Source organism: Cynocephalus volans, chromosome X, assembly GCF_027409185.1.
Source record: "Cynocephalus volans isolate mCynVol1 chromosome X, mCynVol1.pri, whole genome shotgun sequence".
Taxonomy (NCBI): domain Eukaryota; kingdom Metazoa; phylum Chordata; class Mammalia; order Dermoptera; family Cynocephalidae; genus Cynocephalus; species Cynocephalus volans.
This window is the reverse complement of record NC_084478.1, coordinates 100,497,573-100,524,172: the sequence shown is the minus strand read 5'-3', so window position 1 is coordinate 100,524,172 and position 26,600 is coordinate 100,497,573. Positions and strand designations below refer to the sequence as shown.

At 33.9% G+C, this 26,600-nt stretch overlaps 1 protein-coding gene across 5 annotated transcripts in view; it reads right to left on the bottom strand.

Moving 5' to 3' along the window:
- Positions 1–26,600, bottom strand: part of PCDH11X (protocadherin 11 X-linked) — a 671,252-nt gene that overhangs the window by 107,178 nt on the left and 537,474 nt on the right. For 3 of the 5 annotated variants that reach the window (XM_063084040.1, XM_063084043.1, XM_063084045.1), the window contains one exon: positions 21,477–21,500. The exons of the other annotated variants lie outside the window; for them this stretch is intronic. In XM_063084040.1, coding sequence (XP_062940110.1) covers positions 21,477–21,500 — 24 coding nt within the window. The remainder of the gene's footprint in view (positions 1–21,476; positions 21,501–26,600) is intronic. 5 annotated transcript variants of the gene reach the window in all.

Below are 26,600 nucleotides of genomic sequence, written 5' to 3'. Positions count from 1 at the left end.
TCGAGGAAACCACAAATTAGAAACAGCAAAAATATCTCAGTCTCAAGCTACAGGCAATGATAAAATGTGAGTAGCAAATGTATTTGTAACATTGCATGTGTGTCATTTTATTTATTCAAAGACAGTTCATATCCTGTGTGATATAGCATAGAATCCAGGATTTTTTAATTTCAAAATTATTAAAATTATATGAAATAATTTTAAAATCATGTAAGTGCTGATTCTTTTTAGAAGTCGGTATTGCAAATTATTACATTACTTATGCTCTATCTACCATTTATTGTATCATTTGGAGAGGGTATAATAGAATGGGAATTGAAGTTGTAATAAATGAGACTGGGTTTGAACTATGAGACTGCTACTTAAAGGCTGGAGGCACGGGGAGATTAAGTGATTCATCCCCAGAACAAACAGTTAAGTAGCATTATCTATCAATTATGTTTGCCAATAAACTCTACAAGTCATAGAATTGTTGTATTTTCACTATTAATATACTTATTCAGAACATGAAATTATGAAATCATATAGCAAAGTACCTGGCAGAAAGAAGGAGTTAAAAAATGTTAAGCATTGTAGTAGTGTATACAAAGTTGGAATACGTTGAGTTCTGGTCAGAAAGTAAAGAAAAGAGTAAAAGGAAATGTATGCAATTCCAGAATTTGAGGTTGGTTAGGTCATAGGGTGCATTCATTTTCTCCTAATGTTACTACAGAACACCAGATGAAATCTTACTGAAAATCACTATGTCCTTCCTTGTATAAAGCCCCAGAGTACTAGGTAGGATAATTGTTCAGTCCTGATTGACGTTAAAGCACTCTTATTCACGTGCATGTTTTCATGTCTCTTTCCAACTAAGTTCCTCAAGTCCAACATTATTAGCCTTAAATTTGTACAACTGACCAATAAGAAAAGTTGAGATAGAATTCAGGAGATTTTAAAGGGAATTAATCTATAAATATATTTGAAAGCATATTGTTATGTCAATACAATTCAATGAGGAAATAAATAGTCAATTCTGCTGGGACAGCTAGATATACACATGAAAAAGAATGAAAACAGACCCTTACTTCACACCACTGAAAAACTTTTTCTCTGAGCAAAGTCTATTAAGAGGATAAAAAGATAAGTTACAGACTGATAGAAAATACAAGCATTTGCAAATCCTATATCTGATAAGGGAATGTATCCAGAATACACAAAGAACTCTTACAACTCAAAAATAAAAAGATAAATAACCCAATTAAAAATAGGCAAAAATCTGAGTAGACATTTTTCCAAAGAAAATATACAAATGGCCACTAGCACAAAAAAACAGATGCTCAATGTCATCAGTCCTTAGGAAAATGCAAATTAAAATTGTAATGAGATACCACTTCACAACCACTATGACAGCTCTAATAAAAAAAACAGATAATAAGTATTGGCGAGAATGTGGAGCAACTGAAACCCTTATGCAGTGCTGGTGGGAACGTAAAATGATGCAGCTGCTTTGGAAAATACTTTGGCCATTCTTCAAGAAGTTAAACATAAAGTTACCATATGACCCAATAATTCCACTCCTAGGTATATAGCAAAGAGAACTGAAAACCTATGTCCACACAAAAACCTGTACACAATCGCGGACAGCAGCATTATTCATAATAGCCAAAAAGTGGGAAAAAAACCCAAATATCTATCAACTGACCACTGGCAAACAATATGTGATATGTCCATGCAATGAGATACTATTCATCAACAAGACCACCACGGGACTGTACACTTAAAAACGACAAAGGCAGTAGATTTTATGTTACATGTTTTTTACCACGGTTAAAAAGAAGAAAAAAAAAATGGAAGAATTGATACACACTACAACAAGGAGGAACCTTGAGAGAATTATGCCAAGTGAAAGAAGATAGTCACAAAAGACTCCAAACAAATGATTCCATTTTTATTAAAAGTCCAGAACAGGCAAATCAATAGATACAGAAGGTAGATTGACAGTTGCCTACGGCAGTAGGCAGGGGGAGTGGAGTAATTGGGGGTGACTGCTAATGGGTCTAAGGTTTCTTTCCGGAGTAATGAAAATGTTCTAAAATTAGATTTTGGTGGTGGTTGCCCAACTCCGTGAATATACTAATAACCACTGAATTGTATACTTTAAATATGTAAATTTTATAGCATGTGAATTATATCCCAATGAAACTGCTAAAATCTATCTATCTATCTATCCATCATCTATCACACCTAGAAACTCACTTCCAAAGAAAAAAGAATGGAAAGGGAAAATGGCAACTTTGCAGTGGAGCTACCTGGTGGAAATCACCTCAGTCAAAGATAACATCACTAGTGATGTCATGTGGATATTATCTTATCACTGATATAATAAAGCCAGAAAGGCATTTCCCCTCTCTGTTATTCTACCCCAAAACTCATTACCTCAGTCTAATCACAAGGCAAACACTGGACAAACCCAAATTGAAGAACATTCTAGAAAATACCTGACCAGTACTCTTCAAAAGTGTCAGGTTCATGAGAAATCGTAACAGATTAGAGAAGACAAAAGAGACGTGAGAACTAAATGCAATGTGATATCCTGGATTGGATCCTGGAACAGAGCAAGAACATTATTGGAAAAATTGGTTTAATTTGAGCAAAGTCTATAGTTTAGTTAATAATGCTTTACCAGTGTTAATTTCTTAGTTATCATAAATGTATCATAATTATGTAAAATGCTGACATTAGGGGAACCTGGGTGAAGGATACATAGGAACTCTCTGTACTACTTCAACAAATATTCTTTAAATCTAAAGTTATTCCAAAGTAATAAAAAAGTTTAGCTATGTAATATTAGATATATAGTGCATATGACTATTACACTTCCAATTCACAAATTGTTTAATTAAACAAAGATAAATACGAAATGGTTCTTATTCTATTGGTAAAATTACAGATGGTGAAATATAACTTTTGATATTAAAAAGAAATGTATACATGTGACAAAAATTATTATTTTCTTCTCATGTTCTCTCTCTTCCATGATGAAACATATTCATTTTAAATTAGTGGCATCATCAGAGTACCAAATCTAAAGGATACAATATCACTTGCTTTGGAATTGAGGTGATGAATTTTAGCAATGTGTTGGGCATAATTTTATGAATAAAATAAATTATATAATTTACAACACTGAAGTATATAATTCATGGGCATTAAATATAAAATTTACATAACTGAAAGAACATAGGCCTTATTCAGAGTGTATTACTGGCTCTCCAGTGTTTTGAGCCTTCATAAACTAACTGTAAGTCCAGATATATGGTCTTGAAGAACTACTTTTCTGTTTATGTACTCTCACCCTCTTCCAATGCAAAACTATTCATATGCGTAGTAATCACCAAGAAGCAATACCTGCATCACATGTGAAAGGGCTGAGACAAATTTTTCCTATGCCAAGGTGCAGTCTGGTGGTGAAGTGGAAACACAGCCACATTACCCACCACAAAATCTGTGTCTTGGAGAAATAATTCAAATTCTGAAGCATAGAAAAAATACCTTTTTCCCAGTAATCCTTCACTACCTCTGACTGTAGGCTGTGTGAAAGGTAATAAACTGTTTAGCTGCAAGGAATGTCAAAGAAGACATGTGTCACAATTGCAAGGTTTCTCTTTGTCTTCATAAAATTATGGTAATCCATGTCTCTGTGCTAATTTATAAATTCATCCCATCATTTTTTTTTAAAGAACAGAATCTGGATCATCATAATGTAATACATAAAGCCTACAAGAGCCAGAGAATTTAGTTTGAGTTTAGCTGTGTGTCATATGACTTCAAGCAATTTAATAAATACCCTAATTATCACTGAAAGGCAAAAAAGCAATTAATTTACATGTTTCACATCTTTCCTCAAAACACCTCAAACACTCAAAATTATCAAAGGATGAGATAAAAAAGGAAATGTTATGTTTAATGTTTAATGTCAGATACTTAAGTTAGACACAATATACTGTTTCCATGAATGTCAAAACGAAAATGTTGCTGCCTGATTCTTAAACTGGTATTTGTCTTTATTGCTAACAATCAGGCTGATACTATTTATAAGAAATCTACACTAAAAAGCTTGAAGACTAAGAGAAAAACAGAGTAAAGGAAGAATGTGCCCAATAATTTTAATAAATATATGTGGATAAGAGAAGGAGATACTATAAGCACAGATTGATATAAATACATCTATTAATTTCTGTCAAAACTTTGCTTATATTTTAAAATATGCTAAGATATGCAAATTAAACTTTGCTATCTGGCTTATCATCTTTATAGTTAGACATCAATTAATTTAACAGAGAAGTTAACCCAGATGAGGGTAAAGGCCAAACTGGGCTTAGTTTTGAAAATAGAGGATTCAAGGCATATTTAACAATTATAAGCTTCTCTGATAAACTTATAAAAAGTATCTCCCCTGTTTCTTTATCTTTTGTTTTTTTTTTTTTTTTGCTGGCCAATACAGGGATCTAACCCCTCTCACTTGGTACTTAAGATATACATGGCTAAAAATACTAATAATGATAAAAAGAACAGAATTACATAAGCAACTTTACTTTCAAAATTCCTAGAAAAATATTTCACAGGTTAATGAAAGTAAGCCACACCCCTGGTACTTATACTTGGTAAAAACATCAAATAAAATTGATTTTGCCTAAAGGTTAAGTAGGCATCCAATAAAAGTTTCATCCAGAGATATAATAATAACGGGAAAATTACAATGCTTGTATTATATCAGCATAATATCGAACATCTACAATGTTTGAAGGACAGTGTGAAATTCTTTTCATGCATTAATCCATTAAATCCTAACCAAACTATGAGATAGTTGCTTTTGGTATTTATATTTTATAAATGAGAAAACTGAGACTTTAAGCAGTTAAATGGGCTCTTGCTAAGAATAAAGGTGTTTATAATTTAAATGCAAAAGCAAGGAAATATTTTTATAGCAACTCAGATAATAACTTGCTGAAATGGGTCATTTAAAATTGACCAGGGTTTAATATCCTAAAATGTTGAATAAACCTTAAATGTCAGAAATTACCCCTATCTCTAACATAGTTCTTGACTTTCTTGGCTATATCTCAAAAGTCCAAATTATTTAAATTCCTTAATAAACATACGTTCAGACATCTTTTAAGCATGATTACAGCATTGAATGTTGCTTTTCCTAGAGAAGTTAAAAAGATGGTACAGTAGACAGAACAATGTTCCCTTCAAAGGTGTCTACCTCCTAATCCCTGAAATCTTTAAATATATGTTACATGGCAAGAGGAATAATTAAGATTGCCAATCAGATGATCTTAAGGTGAGGAAATTATCTTGCGTTATCACAGTGGACCCAATGTAGTTGCAAGGTCCTTAAGTGGGGAAGAGGTAGGAAGAAAAATCACAGTCAAAGAGATGCAAAAGAATGAAGGTGGAACCTTACCTCACACCAAATATAAAAATTAACTCAAAATGGATCAAAGACTTAAATGTAAGAGCTAAAACTATAAAATTCTTATATAAAAACATGGGTGTAAATCTTGATGACCTTGTATTAGAAAATTATTTCTTGATATGTAACCTAAAGCATAAGCAACCAAATTAAAAATAGATAATTCAGGCTTCATCAAAATAAAACTTTTGTGCTTCAAAAGACACTGCCAAGAAAGTGAAAAGACAATGTATAAAATGAGAAGAATTATTTGAAGATCATATACCTTATAAGAAACTAGCATCAGATTTTAGAAAGAACTCTTACAATTCAATAATAAAAACACAAATAACCCAAATTAAAAATGAGCAAAGTATTTCAATAAACTTTTCTCTAAAGAAGATAAACAAAAGGCCAACAAGCACATGTAATGCTACTCAACATCATTAATTAGGGAAATTTAAATCAAAGGCACAATGAGAAAACACTTCAAACCCACTAGTTGGCTACAATTAAAAAGAAAGATATTAACAAGTGTTGATAAAGATGCAAAGAAATTGGAATCCTCATACAGTGCTGATAGAAATGTAAAACGGTACAGTCACTTTGGAAAGCAGTTAGGTTGCTCCTTAAAATATCAAACATAATGTTACCATAGGGCCCAGCCATTCTACTCTTAAGTGTGCACCCAAAAGAACTGACGACATGTCCACACAAAAACTTGTATAAGAATGTTCATAGCAGCCTTATTCATAATAGCCAAAAGGTAAAAACACCCAAGTATTTATCAACTGATGAATGAATAGACAAAATGTGGTATATCATACAATTGTATGTGAAAGTTGCACAAATTTGTGAATATACTAAAAATCAGTGAATTGGCTATTTTAAAAGAGTAAATTGTACAATATGTGAATTATATCTCAATGAAAACACTGAATCAAAATATTATAGTTCTGCTATATAAACTTCCAAAGAGAAAACATTTATAACAGTTGTATTGAAGGGAAAACACAGAAAATTTGAATAAATTGTAACTCACACTACAACTAAATCTCACAACAATGTGACAAATCCTTTAAAAATAGATTAGTTGATTAATAGCAGAAAAAGGTTTCAGAACATCCAGTAGAGAGTCTTTTAAAGAAGTATTAATTAATTGCACAGTATTTGTTAACTACATTTGAAAAGCAAATGTTTCATGATATAATGCTGGTTTTGAATTACCATTACACTGTAAATAAGAGTTATTTTTATAATGTTATCATAGATAAAATAGAAATTCAGAGTTCTTGCATAGAAACCTAAGAGAGCATGTAATAAGTAAAACCTAGGTAGTATTGTCCCTTCATCGCTATGCTACTTTTTGTACCATTAAGTTAGTAACTACAGTAAAATATTAAGTTTAAGAGTCATAGCACAATTCAATTATTTTTATCACTTGACTCTCAGACAATATTGATGGTTTTAGCGGCCTGAAAAATGTGGAAGAATATGTTTGAGTATATATGAGCTGTGTATATAGAGTGTTAAATAAAATTGCAACATCATCATTTTCCATGAAGGAGCTACTCATACACTATTTTGATTTTTTAACTGAATATGCAGGCTCATGCCAGGCATGCAAGGGTGCATTCTCAAAGCGGCCCACTTGGGCAGACTCTTTGGGCTATACCTTCAGCCTCTGAGTGTTTTGAGGGAATGTTGAAAATTATGATACAGTTTTGCTAGAAATTTCATTTAAGATTTATCTCTATGTTATCCTGAAGCAAGGTTATAATATATCAAATCTTCCCACACGGAATACCATGGAATATTAATATTAAAAATATTATTTTTACCTATTTATGAATAAATATATTTATATCTACCTCTATCTTACTTCCACATATAACTATACATATACTACTAATTTTCTCGCCTGTCATCCCTTGCTTATTGGGTAGAGGTTAGAGGATGAAGGACGAGAACTTAATATATAGAGCCTGGCATGTACCTAGTACTCAACATTATTGAATAAAAAGAAGTGGAGGGAAGGACAGGAATCAAAAGGCCTGTAAGAGGGAAAGAGAGGGAAGGAAAAATCAGGATTGTGCAAGGATTATAAGAAACTATACAAAATCAAGGCACATTAGCACTAAAGGAACAACAGGGCTACATCTATAAACACAAGCCAATTTGATCAAATATTGCTAGAAGAAATTGTGCAACCACCTATTTAAAAATAACCTGCTATTCGAAAGTGACTAATTTTATCTGTCGATGTTTGGAAATGTGAGCAATGAGTAATGTTTTACACCTGCTTATTGAAAGTTGGTGATTATTATCATCATGGTCAATAAAAATGAAAAGAAAATAAATATTACATAACACAATATATCCTAACTTTTATAGTCATCCTCTTTCAAGAGCTATATCTAAATTAATGACAACAGAACCACTCTAGAACTGAAACCTGGTAAAACTAAACAAAAGTAACAGTAATTTTCATAGTGTCATCATGAGAACTAATTTCAGTAATTCAGTTTAACTAAATATTTTTATTAGAACTGTTCTGAATTAGTTTTGCCATCTGTAATTATTCAGATATTCAAAAAAGAAAAATTAAAATAAGATACAGTCCTTTGATTGGTCAATATTCACTTATATTTTATTCTAAATTGAATGGCCCCAGTTTTATAGTCAGTTCTTTAATTACCTTCATTTTCTTGGATCTGTATTTTGGAATGATGATCTTTTTCCAAATATTTTGCCAACTTTACCAACACCATTTTTTTAATAATGCATGACTTTATCTCTGGTGTTGATTCTTTTTAAATCATAGATTAAGCTCAACTTCAGTAGTGTTTTAGGCATTGATCTATCTATCAGTTTCTGCATAGACACGATATCATCTTGTTTTTATTGTTAAAGCTTTATATTTTCTGATATTTGCTGATAACAATCTGCTCTTTTGTTACTTTTCAAAATGTTCTCATTGTTAACATTTTAAATTCATTCGAACAGCTTAAGAAGGCTTAAGACAATATATCTGGAAAACATTTAGTGTGAGTTCTATAAAGTTCCCCATTTCTTCCCTCTTATCTTCTAGGTTATTACTATATTTGGAACACAGCAACAAATACTGACTGCAAAGAAAATATAACTTTGTTAATCTGGCGTAAATTCAAACTGTGTAAAGCATCTAACAGCTGCTTTCTCTAAGCTGCAAACTGTTAAAATATATTTTCAAAATCTCCCATGGATCTCAATAACAGCTAAATACTGTCTTCCACATCTTTCCCAATCAGCAATTACATAATTAGAATATAAATTATTTATCAATGTACTTGAATATTGAGCTATTAAGTGAACATTGCATTTCATTACCTTGTAAGGCATTTTATGTTTTTAGCCTGGTGATAATTTGGACTACTAGTATCACTAGGTGATTATCAAGTAAAGAAATACTTCAAGTTGTCTCTGACACATAGCACTGTATGGAATCATTGTAAGTCTACAAAATACATTCTGTGAGCATGAACACTATGAATACCACATATAAACATCTATTATATATTTTAGATTTTTTAAGATATTTTAGGATCTTATTTTATATTCTTAGAAGTGCACATTCTTAACATTCATATTAACATGTTAAATTATGTAACTAATCTTTTAAAATTGAATTATCATACGCTATATGAACTAAAGGATAGAAACTTTTCAGCTTTGTGGCTCCAGTTCAAGTTATGATGCATAATGACTATTATAAAGCACTATACAGCGCACTTTCTGAAATCATCCATGCCCGTGTAGCCGCAGATTTAACTAGTGCCAATGAGTGTTCTCTACTGAGGGCTCCTCTTGAAAACTCAAGAATTTAAAGGAGAGAAAAATGCAATGAACTGTGGTACTTAAGATCTCAAACACGCGACACAAAGTCTGCAATTGACAGTGTGGACTTTTATCTATACAGCCATTTGCTGCTTCACATAAAACATTTTTTCCACCATCACCTATGGCAGTAAAAATCAACCAGAGCCCTTTCCCCAAATATTTTCTTTTTGCTTTGAACTTTGGCAAGCTAGGGGGAAAATGTTCTCAGATGAGCAAGCATAAATTCAAATGTTGTTTTGTTTGTTTTTCTTCAAGGTATAATATTAAACCAATGTATTTAGAGCCCAAACCCTCCAGCTAATCTTTAGCCACTGGAGAAGGATCTAGAACTGATACAGTAGCTACTAGCTACATGTATTAGTCCATTTCTGTTGCTTATAACAAAATACTTAGAACTGGGTACTTTGTAAGAAAATGAAATTTATTGCTTACAGTTTCAGAGTCTGGGAAGTCCAAAGTCCAGTGAACACATCTGGTGAGGGTCTTCGTCGGTGGTGGCTTTACAGCAATGCAGGGGTTTCACATGGCAGAAAACAATGGTGGTGTAGAGAGAGAGACTCTCCAACTCTCATGTGCTTTTCTTTTAAAGCCCTCAGAACCACATCCCTGACCACCCTTATTAATTCACTATAGCATGGTCCTACAGTCCAATCACCTCTTCAAGGCCCCACCTTTCAATTACCATAATAGAATTTCCCACCCTCTTTACACTGTCACAGTGGGGCCTAAGTTTTGAGGAGACATCAATCCACAACATTCCACCTCTGGCCCCCCCAAAACTCATATTTTTTCACATACAAATACATTCATTTCATCCTCAAAGTCATAACTTGTTTCAACTCAAAACTCCAAAATACAAAGTCCCATCTGTGAGATCAAAACCAGTTATCTACTTCCAAGATATAATGGTGAGGTAAGCATAAGGTACATATTCCCATTCCAAAAGGGAAAAATAAGCCAAAAGAAAGGTGTAACAGGTCCCAAACAAGTCTGAAAACCAGCAGGACAGGCATTAAACTTAAAGCTGATGAATCATGTACCTTGACTTCATGTTCAATGTCCTCTGCATGCTGGTGTTGGGGTTGAGGACCCAAGACCTTGGGTAGCTCCGATTCTATGGCTTTCCTGGTCTGAGGCCATGCTTCAGCTCTCCCCGGCCGGCATTGCATGCTGGTAGCTGCACAATTCTGGGGTCTCCATGGCAGTCCTACTCCCACAGCTCCATTAGGCATGGTGTTGGTGGGGTTCTGCTGCAACTCCAGTCGCACATTTCCTCTTGGCATCACTCTAGCAAAGACTTTATGCCGCGAATCAGCCCCTGTGACAGATCTCTTCCTGAGCCCCCAGGCTTTTCCAGATACTGTTTGAAATCGGAGTGGAGGCTCCTGAGCCTCCACAGCTCTTGGCATTCTGTAAGCCTGCAGACCTAACACCACATGGATGCCACCAAAGCTTCTGGCTTGTATTTTCCAAAGCTTCTGGCTTGTATTTTCCAAAGCTGCAGGTCCAGTCACACCTGGGGCCAATTTAGCCATGGCTGGAGCAGCCAAAGCAACTAGGGTGCTGGTGCCGGAAACAGCTTCCCAAAGTGGCCCTGGGCAGTGAGCTGTGGAGGGTGCCTCATGCCTGATCCCTGAGACCATTCTGTCTCCCTAGGCCTCCAGGCCTGTAATGGACTGGTTGGCCCCAGAGGCTTCTGCAATGCCTTCAGGGCCCATTTCCCCTTCTCTTGATAATCCCTTTCTTTTGTACTTATCTTCTTAGTACCATCGCATTTTTCTCGTGAAAATGCTCTCTGCTTCTCTATCACATGGCCAGGTTGAATGTTTTCCAATTTTTTGCCCTCTTTTGAATTATAAATTCTGGCTTTATACTATGCCTTTTCTGCCATAACTCAGCATAGGCTGTTGCAAGTAGCCATGTGACTTCTTAAAAACTTTGCTGCTTAGAAATTTCTTCTTTCAAATAACCTGGGTCAGCACCTTGAAGTTCCACATTCCATAAAACTTTTGGGCATGAACAGAATGCAGCCAAGTTCCTTGCTAGTTCATAGCAAGGGTGATCTTTTCTCTAGTTTGCAATAAACTGCTTCTTATTTCTATCTGAAACCTCCTTAGAATGGTCTTTGTAGTCTATGTTTCCAAAATCATTATGCTCACCACCATTTAACCAATCTCTAAAACATTTTAAAACTTTCTAGGCTGCTCCTTCAAATTTTTCCAACCTCTCCTCAACACCCAGTTCCAACACTGCTTCCACATTTTCAAGTATTTGTTATAAGCAACACTCCACTTCTCTGGTACCAATTTTCCATTTTAGTCAGTTTCTGTTGTTTATAACAAAATACCTGGAACTGGGTGATTTATAAAGAAAATGAAATTTATTACAGTTTCTGAGAGAACACATCTGGTGAGGGTCTTGGCGGTGACTTCAGAGACACAGGGTATCACAGTGGGTACTAAGTTTTGGGGGTACATTAATCCATAGTACCACACACAGCTATTTGAGTGCTTGAGATGTGGCTAGTTGGAATTGAGATGTGCTGCATGTGTAAAATACATATCAGATTTCAAGATTCACCATGAAAAGGAATGTAAAATATCTCATTACTTTTTTTTATTGATTATGCCTTGGAATGATAATATTTTGTGTATATTGTGTTAAATAAAATTCATTACTAAACTTAATATCATGTTTCTTTTTGCTTTTTAAAAATGTGGCCACTAGACAATTTAAAATTACATTTGTGGCTCTCATATTTCCATTTGACAGTGCTGATCAAAATCATTGATAACATCACTTGAAATTTAAGACTCCTGGGCTATAGTCAGCTCAACAATTTGCCTGGTGAGAGAGTCGCCGTTTCAATAATCAACTTTTGTGTGTATCCCGCATTGTGGACCCAGGTAAGAAGCTAAAAGTGATTAATTTTATGATTATTATCAGTCAAAACAGAAAAAACATATTTCTGGAATGCTGAATCATTACTTGGAACCCATTTCATAAACCAAGATAAATAATAGTAACCACAGAATGAGGGTTAAAATGAATATGGAAGAGACTTCCAATCAAGATGCCAGAATAGATGGTAAACAGCATCACTCTCTCCCACAATTAACCAATTTACAACTATCAAGAATCAATGAATGGCAAGCTGGGGCCACTAGAGCTGAGGGGATGAGGAAGAGAGACCTACGGAGTTCACAAAGGCAGAAGAAGCCACAATGAGAGAAAGAAAGGACCACTCCGACCATTTCAAGCCCCAACCATCTCATGACTGGCTCTGGTGAGCACATGGAGCAAGAAGAGCTGGCAAAAGCCACTGCTGTACCCTTCATATGAGGTTGCTCAGAGGTGGCAGGGGAGAAGAAGGCCTTGGTGACCTACAGGCCAGCAAGACCGCTAACAGGGTCCCCATGGACCCACAGATGAGTGAGGGTCCACAGACAACTGAAAAAAGGAGTCACTCAAAAGCTGGTGAGTTATTACAAGTGACCAGAGCATGGCCTGCCCCATGGGAAGTGTTTGGAATGTGGAGGGTGGAGGAGATGGGCTCACCAGAGGAACACTGGGGCACAGCATGGACGGCTGATCTTCCCTCCAATCAGCACAGGACCACTCAGTGGAGACTGATCAGGAGTATAGAACTGCAGAGGGTGCAGTTTGCTGAAAAGGCTCAGGCCCAGACCAGAGTTTCCACACAACCCAGGTGTACTGGACCTTGCAAGACCTGGAAATACTTACAAGGTTAACTCAAACCTGAGCTGCACAAAAAGCCTTCCCCAGAGAATCAGCAGCAAAGCAGCAATTTAGCTCAACCACAGAGCTCAAGTGCTGGTCCCCACAGGAAGTTCCCCCATTTTAGAAGTGAGCAAAGGACAACAAATTAGTTCCCGTTCAGAGTTTAAGTGGTGGGAACAGTGAATAATCCAACACAGAACTAAAAGAAAACACAAAATACCCACAGATCAGAGACAAAGTTTGATATTAACTAGTAAAGGTCTAACACCACCAAAGAACACCTGTAAAATCTAGAAGGACTGGAAGCCCCCCAGGCTCCCAAGCCAGGGCAGTGGGGAGCCGAGGGCTTCAGCCACACCCCCTCAACATCCACATCCAGCCCAGTGATGACTACTGAGCCACTGCTGGAAGTGCCCCAGGCTCCCAAGTTGGGGTAGTGGGAGGCGAAGGGCCTCAGCCACACACCCCCGATATCTGCATCCAGCCCAGCCACGACTGAGCCACCACCAGAAGCCCCCTAGTCTCCTCTGCCAGAATGAGAGGAGTGCCGCAGCCTTGACCATGCACCCCTCCCTCCTCCTACCCTATCCTCCTCCCATTTCCCCTGTCCCCCCAACTGCTCCACAACATCTTAGAATGTAAATAATAATAATAATAATAATAATAATAATAATAATAATGATAATAATAATAATAATAATAAATATATTACAAAAAATAATAGAATAAATAAGTAAATAAAATGCATAGGAGGGTTAAAAAAAAGTATGTGGAAGGTTAGAAATGGATTGATAGGTAAGCACTGAATTAGTCATTTTCCAGTTATATTAAACTTTAGATATTCTTGAAAAGCAGTTTCTGCATAACTTCATCATGAATGCAGGTAACCCAATTAAGTCTGCAGAAAAGTTCAAAGTGGGTATCCGTTTTTGTTGGTGGTGGTTTTAGTTTGCTACTTTTGGTTTTATAGATATGGCCAAAAATCAGAACTTAACGATCGATCTCTTGTTTTTCTATCTAGTGCTTTTTCATCTTGTTTGTGACTATATTTGGTTTTAATGCTTTGATTCTTTTTTAAATTATCAACATAAAATATGGTTATAATTCTCTAAAGCCATCCACGGGAAAACTTTTTTAAAGGACAAAAAAAAAAAGTTAAGTACAAATCTTGATATCCCATTAGTTTAGTTGTGTCTCACATGAGGAGTTGCATTTCTCAAAATTGTGAATGATTTGTTTTAAGAATTGGGAGGGGGATATATTCTAAAATATATCCTGTCAATTGTATATGTAATGAGAAAATTATTATATTTGAGAATGTTTTATTCATAATGTTTTTTAATGGTGAATTGCAAGTAAACAAAATTGAAAATGTCTAAAACAAAAAATATAGTATAATGAGACAATTTATTATTTTTGGAAATCCTGTCAAAACCCTTGCAAGATGTTTATAGTATTTACACTTTTTTGTTTGATATTGTATAGTGTAATGTAAGTAATATCAGTAGCAGAGTGTGACTGTATATCTACAGCAGTGGATCTTCTCTTATGGACTTGACTACTTAATTATTCTGGGCACATTTATTCACTCCATAAATATTTATTGAGTGCTTAAGAGATACAAACAAGTATAAGAAATGGTCTCCACTCTAGTTTTACATCTTGGATACACACATATAAATAATATGAAATATATGATTTGGGAATATAGCATATGTAGTTAACATTTAGAGCAAGATAGCACTTCAGCTGGGTAATCATGAAAGCTTTCTTGTGTTAGGCCATAAAAGGTGTGTAGGATTTCAATGGAGTTGGGAAAACAAAATGTCAACACACAGAGAAGTATAACGATCAGCACAGGTTATTTTTTGTAGTGAAGAAAGTCTCTCCACGGGTCAGCTGACAGGCCATATATTTTTTTAAATTATATGCTTTATTATATTTGATTTTTGTATATTGCAAATATTGGACAGTCATATTTCTAGATCCAAAATATCAGGCTGATTTTTTGTTAATTCTACTTGAATGCTTATATTTACACAGATTTTGATTTATTAATACTAAGAATACTACGTAACTAGTTTAAACAAGTTTTATGGGAGGGTATGTACCTTATAATAAATTATATCAGTAGTGTTTCTTCGTATGAAAATGCTGCTAATATTCAACAATGACACTTTAGTATTTTTCTCACATAGGTGATATATTGAGATATGCCACACAGTTGTGCTTGATATCTATAAAGGGGAAAAAACACACACCAGGTTTTTATATGGTATCTATAAACAAAAGGAAAGAAATGTTGGGGGCCGGCCCGTGGCTCACTCGGGAGAGTGTGGTGCTGATAACACCAAGGCTACGGGTTCGGATCCCTATATAGGGATGGCTGGTTAGCTCATTGGGTGAGCGTGGTGCGGACAACACCAAGTCAAGGGTTAAGATCCCCTTACCGGTCATCTTTAAAAAAAAAGAAAAAAAAGAAAAAAAAAATGAAAAGAAATGTAATATTTCACCTTTTTGCTGTGTCAGTCAAATAGAGTCCATTTCAAGACAATGTAATATGAAAGTGATGTATATTGAAATTATGCTTTATGAAACGAGGATTACCACTTTAATTAGCTGAAGCAGAAACAAGTATTTAGAACTTTCACAGAGTTTATGGCTCATTTAAACTTAAGAGCCATGTTTGCTAACAAGCAGCTGACTAATATGTCACTTAGCAATGCCATTTATTTCATCTACATGCATTTAAGGGGAAAAAAAGACAAATAGTGTAAACCCAGATCATGAAGTTAGAAGAATGAATTTTCTCTTCACAGATAACATACTGTTTCAAAGCTATGCCAAAAGGTGTTATCAGAAAGACAACACCACGGTACTGCAGCAATTTTCTAACTATAATAACTCTGCATTGTCTCAAAAAGATACTAATTTTTCTCCTCTAGTCTACTTTTGTATGATAAATAATATCAAATTTGCTTCTTTTTCCCCTTTATTATGAAAAAATAAATAAAAAGAAATACAAATTTGTCATAAGGCACATTTTTTTTTTAGCTCCATATGTCAATGTGTATTATATAATGAATAAGGCAGAATAAACTTGTTATATACTATCTGAAGAGGGCAATTTTAGATGCTAAAATTTCCAAATGCTAATGCTTCATAAGACTTAATTCCTTTCACAAATATTTTTCTATGACATTTTAGAGTCTATTATTAATAATCTAAAACAAAACTATCAAAACCTCATATTGATTTAGTCCTTTGGTCTGGGAATTTAGGGAGGTATTAAATTAGCATGAAGGGATTAATATTATGACTGCTATAAATATGTCACTTGGAAACTATACACATGCATTTTCATTAACTCCTGGCCGTGAAAAAAAAATACCTTGTGAAAAGACATTATTTTTCTCACTAATTGACATATGAAAAACTCCATATCTATCATGAATAAGGATGAATTATGTTTTATGTTCATGCGCTCTTATTAACTAAGTAGTCAGATGAAGCAAGGTGAGGTGATTCATTTGGATGAGAGAGAATCCATTTTCTCACAGTCTTTCCTAGATCCTGCCACTGCAACCTAGTTTTCCCCCACATCCTTACCCCTAAACAATTATCTCTGACTCATCCAACACTTCAAGTCTAAAATAATGAACTTCTAAATTACAGCTGACCCTTTAGTACTAACAAGAAATGTGGAAAACCAACTCAAGAACAGACCTTTGAGAGTTAACAGTGGGCCCAAGGGGTAAAGGTTGTCTAATAAAACACTGTAAGAATGTTCCAAAAATCAGCTTGGATAACTGAAGCATTACTATGGACAACAGACGAATAACTGCAGGTAGACAAACCAGTTGACATTCTGCTGCTTATAAACCCTAAACCTCAATGATAAAGGTAATTGATACAGCTGAAACTTTTGCTCTTATATTAAAATATGTAAAAAAAAATTCACTCACAAACAAACATAATGAAAAGTATTAATCAATGTTTATGAACGTATATTTTCTTTTTTATTTTATTTTATTTTTTTCTATTTTTGGCCACAAGACAAGTCTTAATACATTTAAAAAGACTAAGATCATATAAAATATGTTCTCTGACCACAATAACAGAAGGAAATTTACAACTGTGTGGAAATTGAACAACACTTTCCTAAATAAACAATGGGTAAAAAGAAAAATCGTAGGGAAATTAGCGAGTCCTTTGAGATAAAAATCAAAGTGCAACATATCAGAATTTATAGGATGCAGGGCTCATGCAGTGCTTATATGAAAATTCATACTTGTAAACACCTATATTAGAAATAAGAAAAATCTCAAATCAGTAATGTAAACTTCTACCTTAAGGAAATAGAAAAAGAGGAGCAAACTAAACCAAAAGCAAATATAAGTAGGAAATAACAAAGATTACAACAGAAATATATGAAATAGGGGATTAAACACAGCAGAGAAAAACAACAAAACTAAAAGTAGATTCTTTAAACAGATCAACAAAATTTGCAAACCCTTATCTAGACTAACCAAGAAAAACAGAGAAGATCAAAATTACCAAAATCAGAAATAAAGCAGGGGCATTATTACATTGCCATTATGGGTTTTTTGTGGTATTAAGATTTAGTTTCTTTCTCTTGCTCATTTGCACTTTGTTCTCCCTTGTGTATTTGTGGTAGTGATTATTGTTTTTCAGATTCCAAATGCAGGACTGCCTTGAGGATTTCTTGCAGCACTGGTTGTATGGTGGTGGACTCCAACAGCTTTTGTTTCTTGGTTTGCTTGGAAAATACACTATTTTTCCCTCATTTCTGAAGGATAGCCTTGATGAGTATAGTATCCTCAGTTGGCAGGTTTTTATTGTTTTATTTGGGTTTTTTTATATTATTTTAAATATATCAACCCATTTTCTTCTGGTATGTAGAGTTTCTGTTGAGAAGTCTGCTGTTAGCCTGATAGGGGCTCCCTTATAGGTGACATGATGCTTTTCTCTTTTCTTTTAAGATTCTCTTTTTATCTTTGAACTTTGCCAGTTTGACTATCATGTGTCTTGGAGAGGATCTTTTTGGGTTGAATCTGTTTGGGGATTTTTAAGCTTCCTAGATCTGAAGGTCCATGTCTCTCCCTATACCTGGGAAGTTTTCCATTATTATTTCATTGAATAGGTTTTCCATGCCTTTAACTTTTTCCTCTCCTGGAACACCCATGATTCAAATGTTTGTTTGTATGTTTAAGACTGCCTGCTATCTCTCTTAGATTTTCTTTAGTTTTTAAAATTATTTTTTCCTTTTTTTTTTTTGTCTGCCTGGGTTTTCTTGAAAAGACTATTTTTGAGATCAGAAATTTCTTTCCTCTGCTTGTTCTAGCCTGCTGCTTAAGCCATTAGTTGTGTTTATTTTAATTTTATTGAGTGACTCTTTCAGTTCCATCAGTTCTGCTACATTCTTTTTTAAGGTATTAATCTCTTGTAAATTTCCCCTTTCATATCCTGGACTTCTTTTCTCATTTCATTATGTTGTCTAACTGAATCTTCTTGTATCTCAGTGAGTTTCCTTAAGATTGTTGCTCTTAATTCCTTTTCTGTCATTTCAAGAGTTTCCTGATCTATAGGGTCTGGTATTTGAGAATTACTATATTCTTTTGGTGGTGTCATATTTTCTTGGGTTTTCATATTTCTAGCATCTCTATGTTGATGTTTGGTCATTTGGTAAAGCAGGTGCATCCTCTACCACTCTGGAGTGGACTTTGAAGAGAGAGATGTCCTCTTCTTTTTCCTGTCTCTGCTGATGACTCTCCTTGTGTCAGTGCAGTCAAGTGCGTGGCAGGCCACCTGCAAAGTGGCTGTGGCTACTGCTGTGGTGTTGAACTGCTTTTGCAGCAGCCATGGCTTTGGTGGTGGCTATGGTGGGCCACCTGCATGATAGTGGTATTTTCTGTGTGCTCTCTTGCCTGCTTCTGGGTAGAAGGGGCTGCCCTCAACTCCTGCCTAGGTCCACGGGTATTTCTGTCTTGCCTGCTTCCCAGTGGAGGAGGTGGATGCCCTCAGCTCCTGCCTAAGACTCCAGTCATTGCTGTCTTCTATTAATGTATGTTTTCCTCAGGGGAAGGTAAAAAAGAATTTTCCCTGAATGGACTGACAAATATATATTTGCAATTTCTTCTTGGGGGATAAGTAAGGCATCTCCAGAAGTAGAAATAATTCTCTTTTTGCTAAGTACTTACCTGCATATACCTAATTTACCATGAGGGAAGAAACTACATATTTTGGAAAGTAACTCAGTGTCATCCCTGGAAATCAGTTAGCCCTCAAAAGAAAAGTGGAATGAATAAAATGATTCTAGTTTCATAAATTTATGGTTAAGGTCACAGAGGGCTTTTTTCTTTTATGTAGTGACAATTATATGAAATATGCCTAAAAAATTGTACTATGTGAGGTAAATGATAAAAAATATTCTAAAATGAGCTGATAATGGAAAGTGGATCTTCAAAATGTGAAAATTGACATAAAATATAAACAATAAACACCACTATGGTTTTTCAGTGTAGCTTAGAGTCAGGACCCAACTGCATTATGAGTATACTAAATAAATGCTATTCAATGAAAATGAAATTTAAAGTATAAGCTTCATTATAATTATCATTACTCAGTGGTGTAGTGATGAAGGCTCAAACAATTTTAGTAATGGTATATCTTACACTGGTATAAGTGCTTTAGAAATTATCGAATGAATTTCCATGTTATTTAACTTTTCTTTGCCTCAGTTTCCATGTCTGAAAAAATGGGAATAATAATAGAACCTACATGTAAAAGTGTTACGAGTATTTAAAACATTTGTATATCAATTATTACAAACAATGTCTAGAACATAGTACACATTCAAATACTAGCTATTGTTGGCTTTTGTTCCTATTACTATTATGATGAGCATACTATAATGCTGCAGAGACAAAAAATTTTTTAAATGAGGAAAAATAAGAAAGTAGAGATTCTGTGAGTTTAAATGATGTGGCTAGGTGTCTATATCAAATCAGGTGTAGAACTGTCATCAGAACTCCAGATGTCCTGACTCACATTCAAATGCTCTTTCTACTATACCTCTGAATAGTTATGCTCAAAACACCTTGACTTTGTATCACAAACCCAAATGAGTCCCCATGACTGTTAAATATCTTTAGTTACTGAATAATATCAGCAGATATCCAATAATCTAGAAGGGGAGAGACAAAATGAAAAGCACATGCAAGGCATCCACTTTAACTTGAATTAACCATGTAAGCATTTAATGCTCAAAATTTTCAAGGGAAATAAAATATTCAGCTTGAAATTCCACTGTTTAGATGATAGAGAAAAATTTATCATTAAAATTAGAACTGATTGTATAAGATCACAACAGAACTACTCCAAAGTAATGTAAAAAGTCCAAAGCAACACTTAACAACATTTAAAATACCAAAAAATAATAAAGTATACTGTTAGTATTGCTGGTACATAAAAATTTAAGATTAAAAGTGAGGTTCTTCTTTACATAACAATTTACATTTATGACTGATTTCAGGAAGATTTATCCTTTAAATGCTATTTCTATTTGGTCAAAATATCAATGGATTATAAATTACACTTTAAAATAAAAGTGTATGAAGTGAAATAAATCATCCTTTTAAATATCTATGAAACAATATGACAGATCCATCCTCAAATATGAAGTGGACAATAAAGAAATACATGCACAAACACAATGAGTGCAAATATATTTGAAACATTCAAAATATCCTGCAGTATTTTAAAATTTTATCAGCAGAATAAAATTAATTACATTTTAACTGATTGCTTAAACTTCATTTTTAAAGAAATTTCTTGTCTGTTAAAACTGTTAGTATAGATTCATATGTAATCCATGCATTATAATTTGGCAAAGAAATGCATCTTACATATTACTACAAGTTCACAAAGAATATAAACTTGGATTATTTTGACAGGCATATATGATTTATATATCAAATTGGAAAAATTATAGAAAAGTAGAATTATATCCGTAATGCCTCCTCAGACAAAATGCTGAAAATGCTTACACTGTCAGAGGAGAAAAAGGAATAATTAAATCCGTAGGTAATTTGAAAGCAAGTACTGTAAGTCAAATAAATGACTGTAGAATCATATTAATTTTGCTATCTAAAGATTGATGGCATACAATTTGGAAAAAGCAGCCAGGTATGCAAGATACCCAACTGACTGAATACCCTTCCTAGAGGTCAGCTCATTTTAAACATATTAAATATATGTTTGAAGCAAACAGTTGAAATTGTGATGTTTTAGGAAAAGTGAAAAGACAAAAAGTTCTTAAAACAAACACAAATCATCAATTCATTTAAAAATGAAACATGCATACTGCTATGGTTTGTGTTGGTTTCTACTGTACCTTTTTTTAGTCCAGGAATGAAAGCTAAAAAGAGATTTTAATAAAGTCAAGCACAATAAATATTTTATTCCCAACACATATTAGCATAACTAAATATATTTACAATGTAAATTTTAATATACTGCAATGTATTCTCAACTCCAGTTTACAGAGAATATGAAATTTGTCTTCTGTAGCATGTTTTTCTAAAACCAGACCTAACCTAGTCAATATTCTGGCCTCTTGGGAAGTAATGACTGGTCTTTCCCCTAAAGGCAGTGTGCTGTTGAACTCAACATTTTGCAAGAACTCAGTAGATTTTCTAGCTTCAGTGGCAGTGATGGCAAAGTACAGTCCCCTATTGAAATGTCAGTTTCTCTCATGAAACCTACTACTGGAAATAGAAATAAGGAAAAACATTGTTTTGACTTAACAGGCTACTCTGCCTTATGTGGAAAATAGTAATGGGAAAGACCAAAAATCAATAGAAACTAGCCTGAGACTGACCTAATGAAATTATGCTTATCATGGTTTAATAAATTTTTCCTATAATACAGCTGTTTTCACAACTAAAATTTTATATTATTTCTCACGATAATTTTTTAGATAAATTCAGACATTACATTGTTAAAGTGACTTCTTTCAAAACACTGTGAGATCATGTTTGACCTGGAACAAGTAGCAAATCTATTTTTAAACAAAATAATTATATGTTCATAAAAACTTGGATATATATTGATCTGAACAGATGACTCTCAAGTTTATTCTTTGTAAAATTTTAAGGCCAACAGTAAAAATAATTTCCTGATCATTTCTGCATTTTAGGGTATATTTAATAATATGAATACAAAAATAAAAGTTTAAAAGATAAACATTTTGAACTTGTTTAAAAATCCATTTTGAATAAAATTAGAATATTATGAAACCAAACATATGAAATGCTTAGACAGAAGTAATAGGTCAGAGATACATAGGAAAATAGAGGCGAAAGTAACGTTTCTATGCAGTAATAAGGATTAATGAGAGATCATCGTGCAATATTTGTAAGTGTCATTGACATGTACACAGCACATTTATTTTTCATCACAAGATGTGTCATCTATAAGCAATGTAATTTAGTGGTAATACAAGCTGAAGTATAAAAGAAAAAATAAAACAATGCTTTCACAAGATACTTTGGGTGGGGTTGATTTTCTAAGTGGAATTCTGCAACTCTCCACCCATCAAATGACGGTTCTGCTTCAACGATCAGAATCACACACACAAACACACACACACACCATATTCTGATTTATTATTTGAATAATCAACTCCTGTAATATTTAAATACAGAGTTTTGAAATGTACTGTAGTGAAAAGAGAAAGACTGCTTTAGGCAGAGAGGTAATAAGGTATTTGCTTTTCATTTTTAAGACTGCAACGTAAGTGTCATCTAGACCTTAGTGATCAAAATCCTTTCTAATCTGATAACTGAAAAGTCAAAACAAAAAAGGAATGTGATGAGTCTGGACTTATTTCTAAGGGTATGAAGGAACAAGTAAAAGAGGCAAAACAAGTAACGATAAAAAAGAAAATAAACACATTTTAACAACCTATTCCAGACTTTTAGTTTCCAAGCTGAACAGTGAAAATTGGTTTATAAGCCACCAAAGTCAAATATTGATCAATTTTCCTTAAAACTGAGGACAATAAGCAAATTATGCTTAAAATTTTCAAGACTGACTCTGAGGAAACACTTGAATTTATCACATGAAACAGGGTCAAACAGGGAACCATTTCCTCTACTCTAAGGCAGTATATGGATTATTACATGTTAACGCATTCACTATAACTATAAGGATTATTTTTTGCATATGATAAAGCCCTATATCCAAATGTATCTCTAAATTTCAGGGTGCTTCTTCTTAATTAAAGATTAAAAGTTTATCATTGATATTTTTTAAGCATCCACACTGCTCAAGATTTTTGTGATATCAAGACAATGACAGCCCTTGTCCTTTGAGATACTACAGCCTATATGAATCATTATAGCAGAAATGAAGTTTTTACGAGTTAATCCAACCAAATGCTATATTTTGAATGACTATATTAATATGATATATGGGTAACTTAAAACACAATTTTAATAATATAGAAAATGGATATATATAAGTTAAATTTGTTTTTAACAAGAAAATTGTTTCTAGGTTATTAAATATTCTGCAATTAAATTTCTTAAATAATAGATTTAAACACAAGTAATAGTTCAGGTATCGTTTTTACTTACACAAATGCAATAACAATATAAAAATTTATGTTTGCATGAATGCTTATTTTGAGTATAATTGAGTTTTTTAAATTGTGCACTGGAAATATCTGGCTAAATGAAAAAGAGAATTACTAATAAATAGATAATGCTTGAATAGCTTAAAAGTCAACTGAGCTCACCACAAAATTGATAATGTTGGCATAAGGTCTGTTGGTCAAGTATCATGCATCAATTTATAATTGCCATTTGCTTCAATAAAGTAGTAACAGTCACAGTTGTTTTACCATGTATACTTATTAAAGTCACATAATAAAGCACTTTATTATTATTATTTTATTTTTTTTTATTTTTTTTTTTTCTCTCGTGACCGGAGCTCAGCCAGGGAGTGCACCGGTCATTCTTATATAGGATCCGAACCCGCGGCGGGAACGTCGCCGCGCTGCTAGCTCAGCACGCTACCGAGTGCGCCACGGGCTCAGCCCCATAATAAAGCACTTTAATGAAGCCTTTTTTTTTTTTTTTTTTTTTTTTTTTTGACCGGTAAGGGGATAGCAACCCTCAGCATGGTGTGATCTGCACCACGCTCAGCCAGTGAGCGCACCGGGCATCCCTATGTAGGATCCGAACCCGTGGTCTCGTGGTCTCGGCGCTACCAGTGCCACACCCTCCCGAGTGAGCCAAGGGGCTGGCCCTAGTGAAGCCATTTTTTAAGTAAAAGTCATTATTTCTTGGGGGAAATAAGAATTGAAAATATTTTAAAAGACATTTATTTAGAAATAATCAGGTATCTTTGCCACTAGAATCAATTGGAGAGTAGTATTTTATGTAAGTATTTATTGCTATGCACATACATGTCTTAACTGACTGAATGCATTACAATATTTATTATAGTTCCTAATACAGAGAAAAATCTGATAAATCAAGATTCAATTCATCTGAAATCTAACATATTCTTAGTTATTGTGGGCTAACTTATGAGAACAAGTTCCTCATTTATTTTCTTATGCCAAGCCACACAGTAGTTTGTACTGAAGGTCACAGAATACAGAAGCATCAGTATAAGACAAATAAAAATAAAAACAATGGACTTGAAAACTGTAATGCTAAATTAATAGACCAATACCTAGTTTTCTTTGAATAATGCTTATTTAAAAACATTCTACAAGATGTGACAAAAAGGATGCAATCTTTCTTGATATATAATTCAAATCACCCCAGTGCATCTCCTATCGATTGCAAAATTAATATGCTGTGACTTTATTGTACTTATGTACATTGCATGGAGTCTGATCCATAAAAATAGTGAAGCTCAAATCAAATTTTCTGATCAAATTGTGTGAAAGGTTAAGGCTACAAATGCAAAAGTTGCAAAGTGATTAATATAATGAGCATATTATTTACAGTGAAAAAATGTTGCAAATATACAATAAATTCTTCTTCCCTGTTTATTAAATTTTCCATCCATATCCCTCTGTGTCTTGAGTTTCAGTAAAACTTAGACTACTACTAGATCAAAGAAATACTCATTTCAAAATTGACAACAGCTAAAGTCATAGTGTTGGCTTGATTATAAGGTAAGTAAAATTTTAGAAGTTAAAACATTTTCACTAAATATGCAATTACCATTTTCTACATTAACAGAAGTTTTGTTGACCAAATTCATGCTGTGCCATCATACCAAATAGCCCCTTTTACTTCATAACCTAAAACTGTACTTCTTCTTCAATTCCTGAAATTAAATCATTTTTCCTGTTCATCACAAAATCTTCCTAGTCCACAATCTATCAGCTGTATTTTCTGCCCTTTTATTTAGGGAAATCTTTGGGACCACCATAAAGGATGACACTTCCAAAAGTCTTATTTTTATGTTGACAGCGTTCATACACTTTGAAGAACATAGAGACACAACCTGAATTTTATCTATACTAAAATACGTACACAGGACAAGGACCACAGTTCTTAGAAAATCATTGATTCAGCATTCTCCGTATGTGTGTGAAGAAATGAAGTCAAGAGAAAGGAAACGACTTCTCTAACACCCACACAATTGGTCGGAGGAGGAAGTACAATTAGAATTTATGTTTTCACTACCAAAGAACTCACCCACTATGAAATGCTACCACTTATCAATCATTTCCAAGATACGGAAATAATATGACTATCCAAACCTATTTGCCCAAGGCAAACTTTTATTGCAAGACATATCAATAGATCAGTGCTTTTAGAATATATTTTAGGGAAATTCCAACTGAGACAGTAACTTACCTCCTCATGGACGCATCAACTGACAAAGGCAAAATGAAAGAAGAGCATATGTTGAGAATTAAAATCTTGCTTTGGCAGATCCAAAAAATAATGATAATAATGCCTATTAAAAAATAGTAACTAATAATTTATCTTTGTCCTGAAGAAAAATGGAATGTAATTCTTCCTTTTCACTAAAAATTTAAGGCAAAAAATTTTACTTCAAAATCTAGCTTAGTATTTTAAATGGTTCAAAACAGTATGGAGCAAATCTAGCTAATCATAATAATTCCTTTTGACAGTGACAATGAAGAAAAGAAAAATCTGAATGTACAGAACTGAATATCTTAGAGAAAAAGATGTACGTGATCACATTACTTTGTCACCTGTTTTTTTTACAGACACTCTGACTTTACTAATCACATTGTCAAACTGTTCTAACAGCACAAATGTTAATTTCAAATCCTTCTGGGTTAGTTTGGGTATTTAAAGGAGTTTTTTTGTTGTTTGTTTGTTTAAAGATTATGCTGACTGACTCCCAAAGAGGTACTCATGAAAAGTGACTCCTGAAGGGCTCTGAACTTTTTACAAAAATAAACATGGACGGCTCTTTGAAAGTTCATACAAGGGCCCTGATCACACTGCTTACAGAG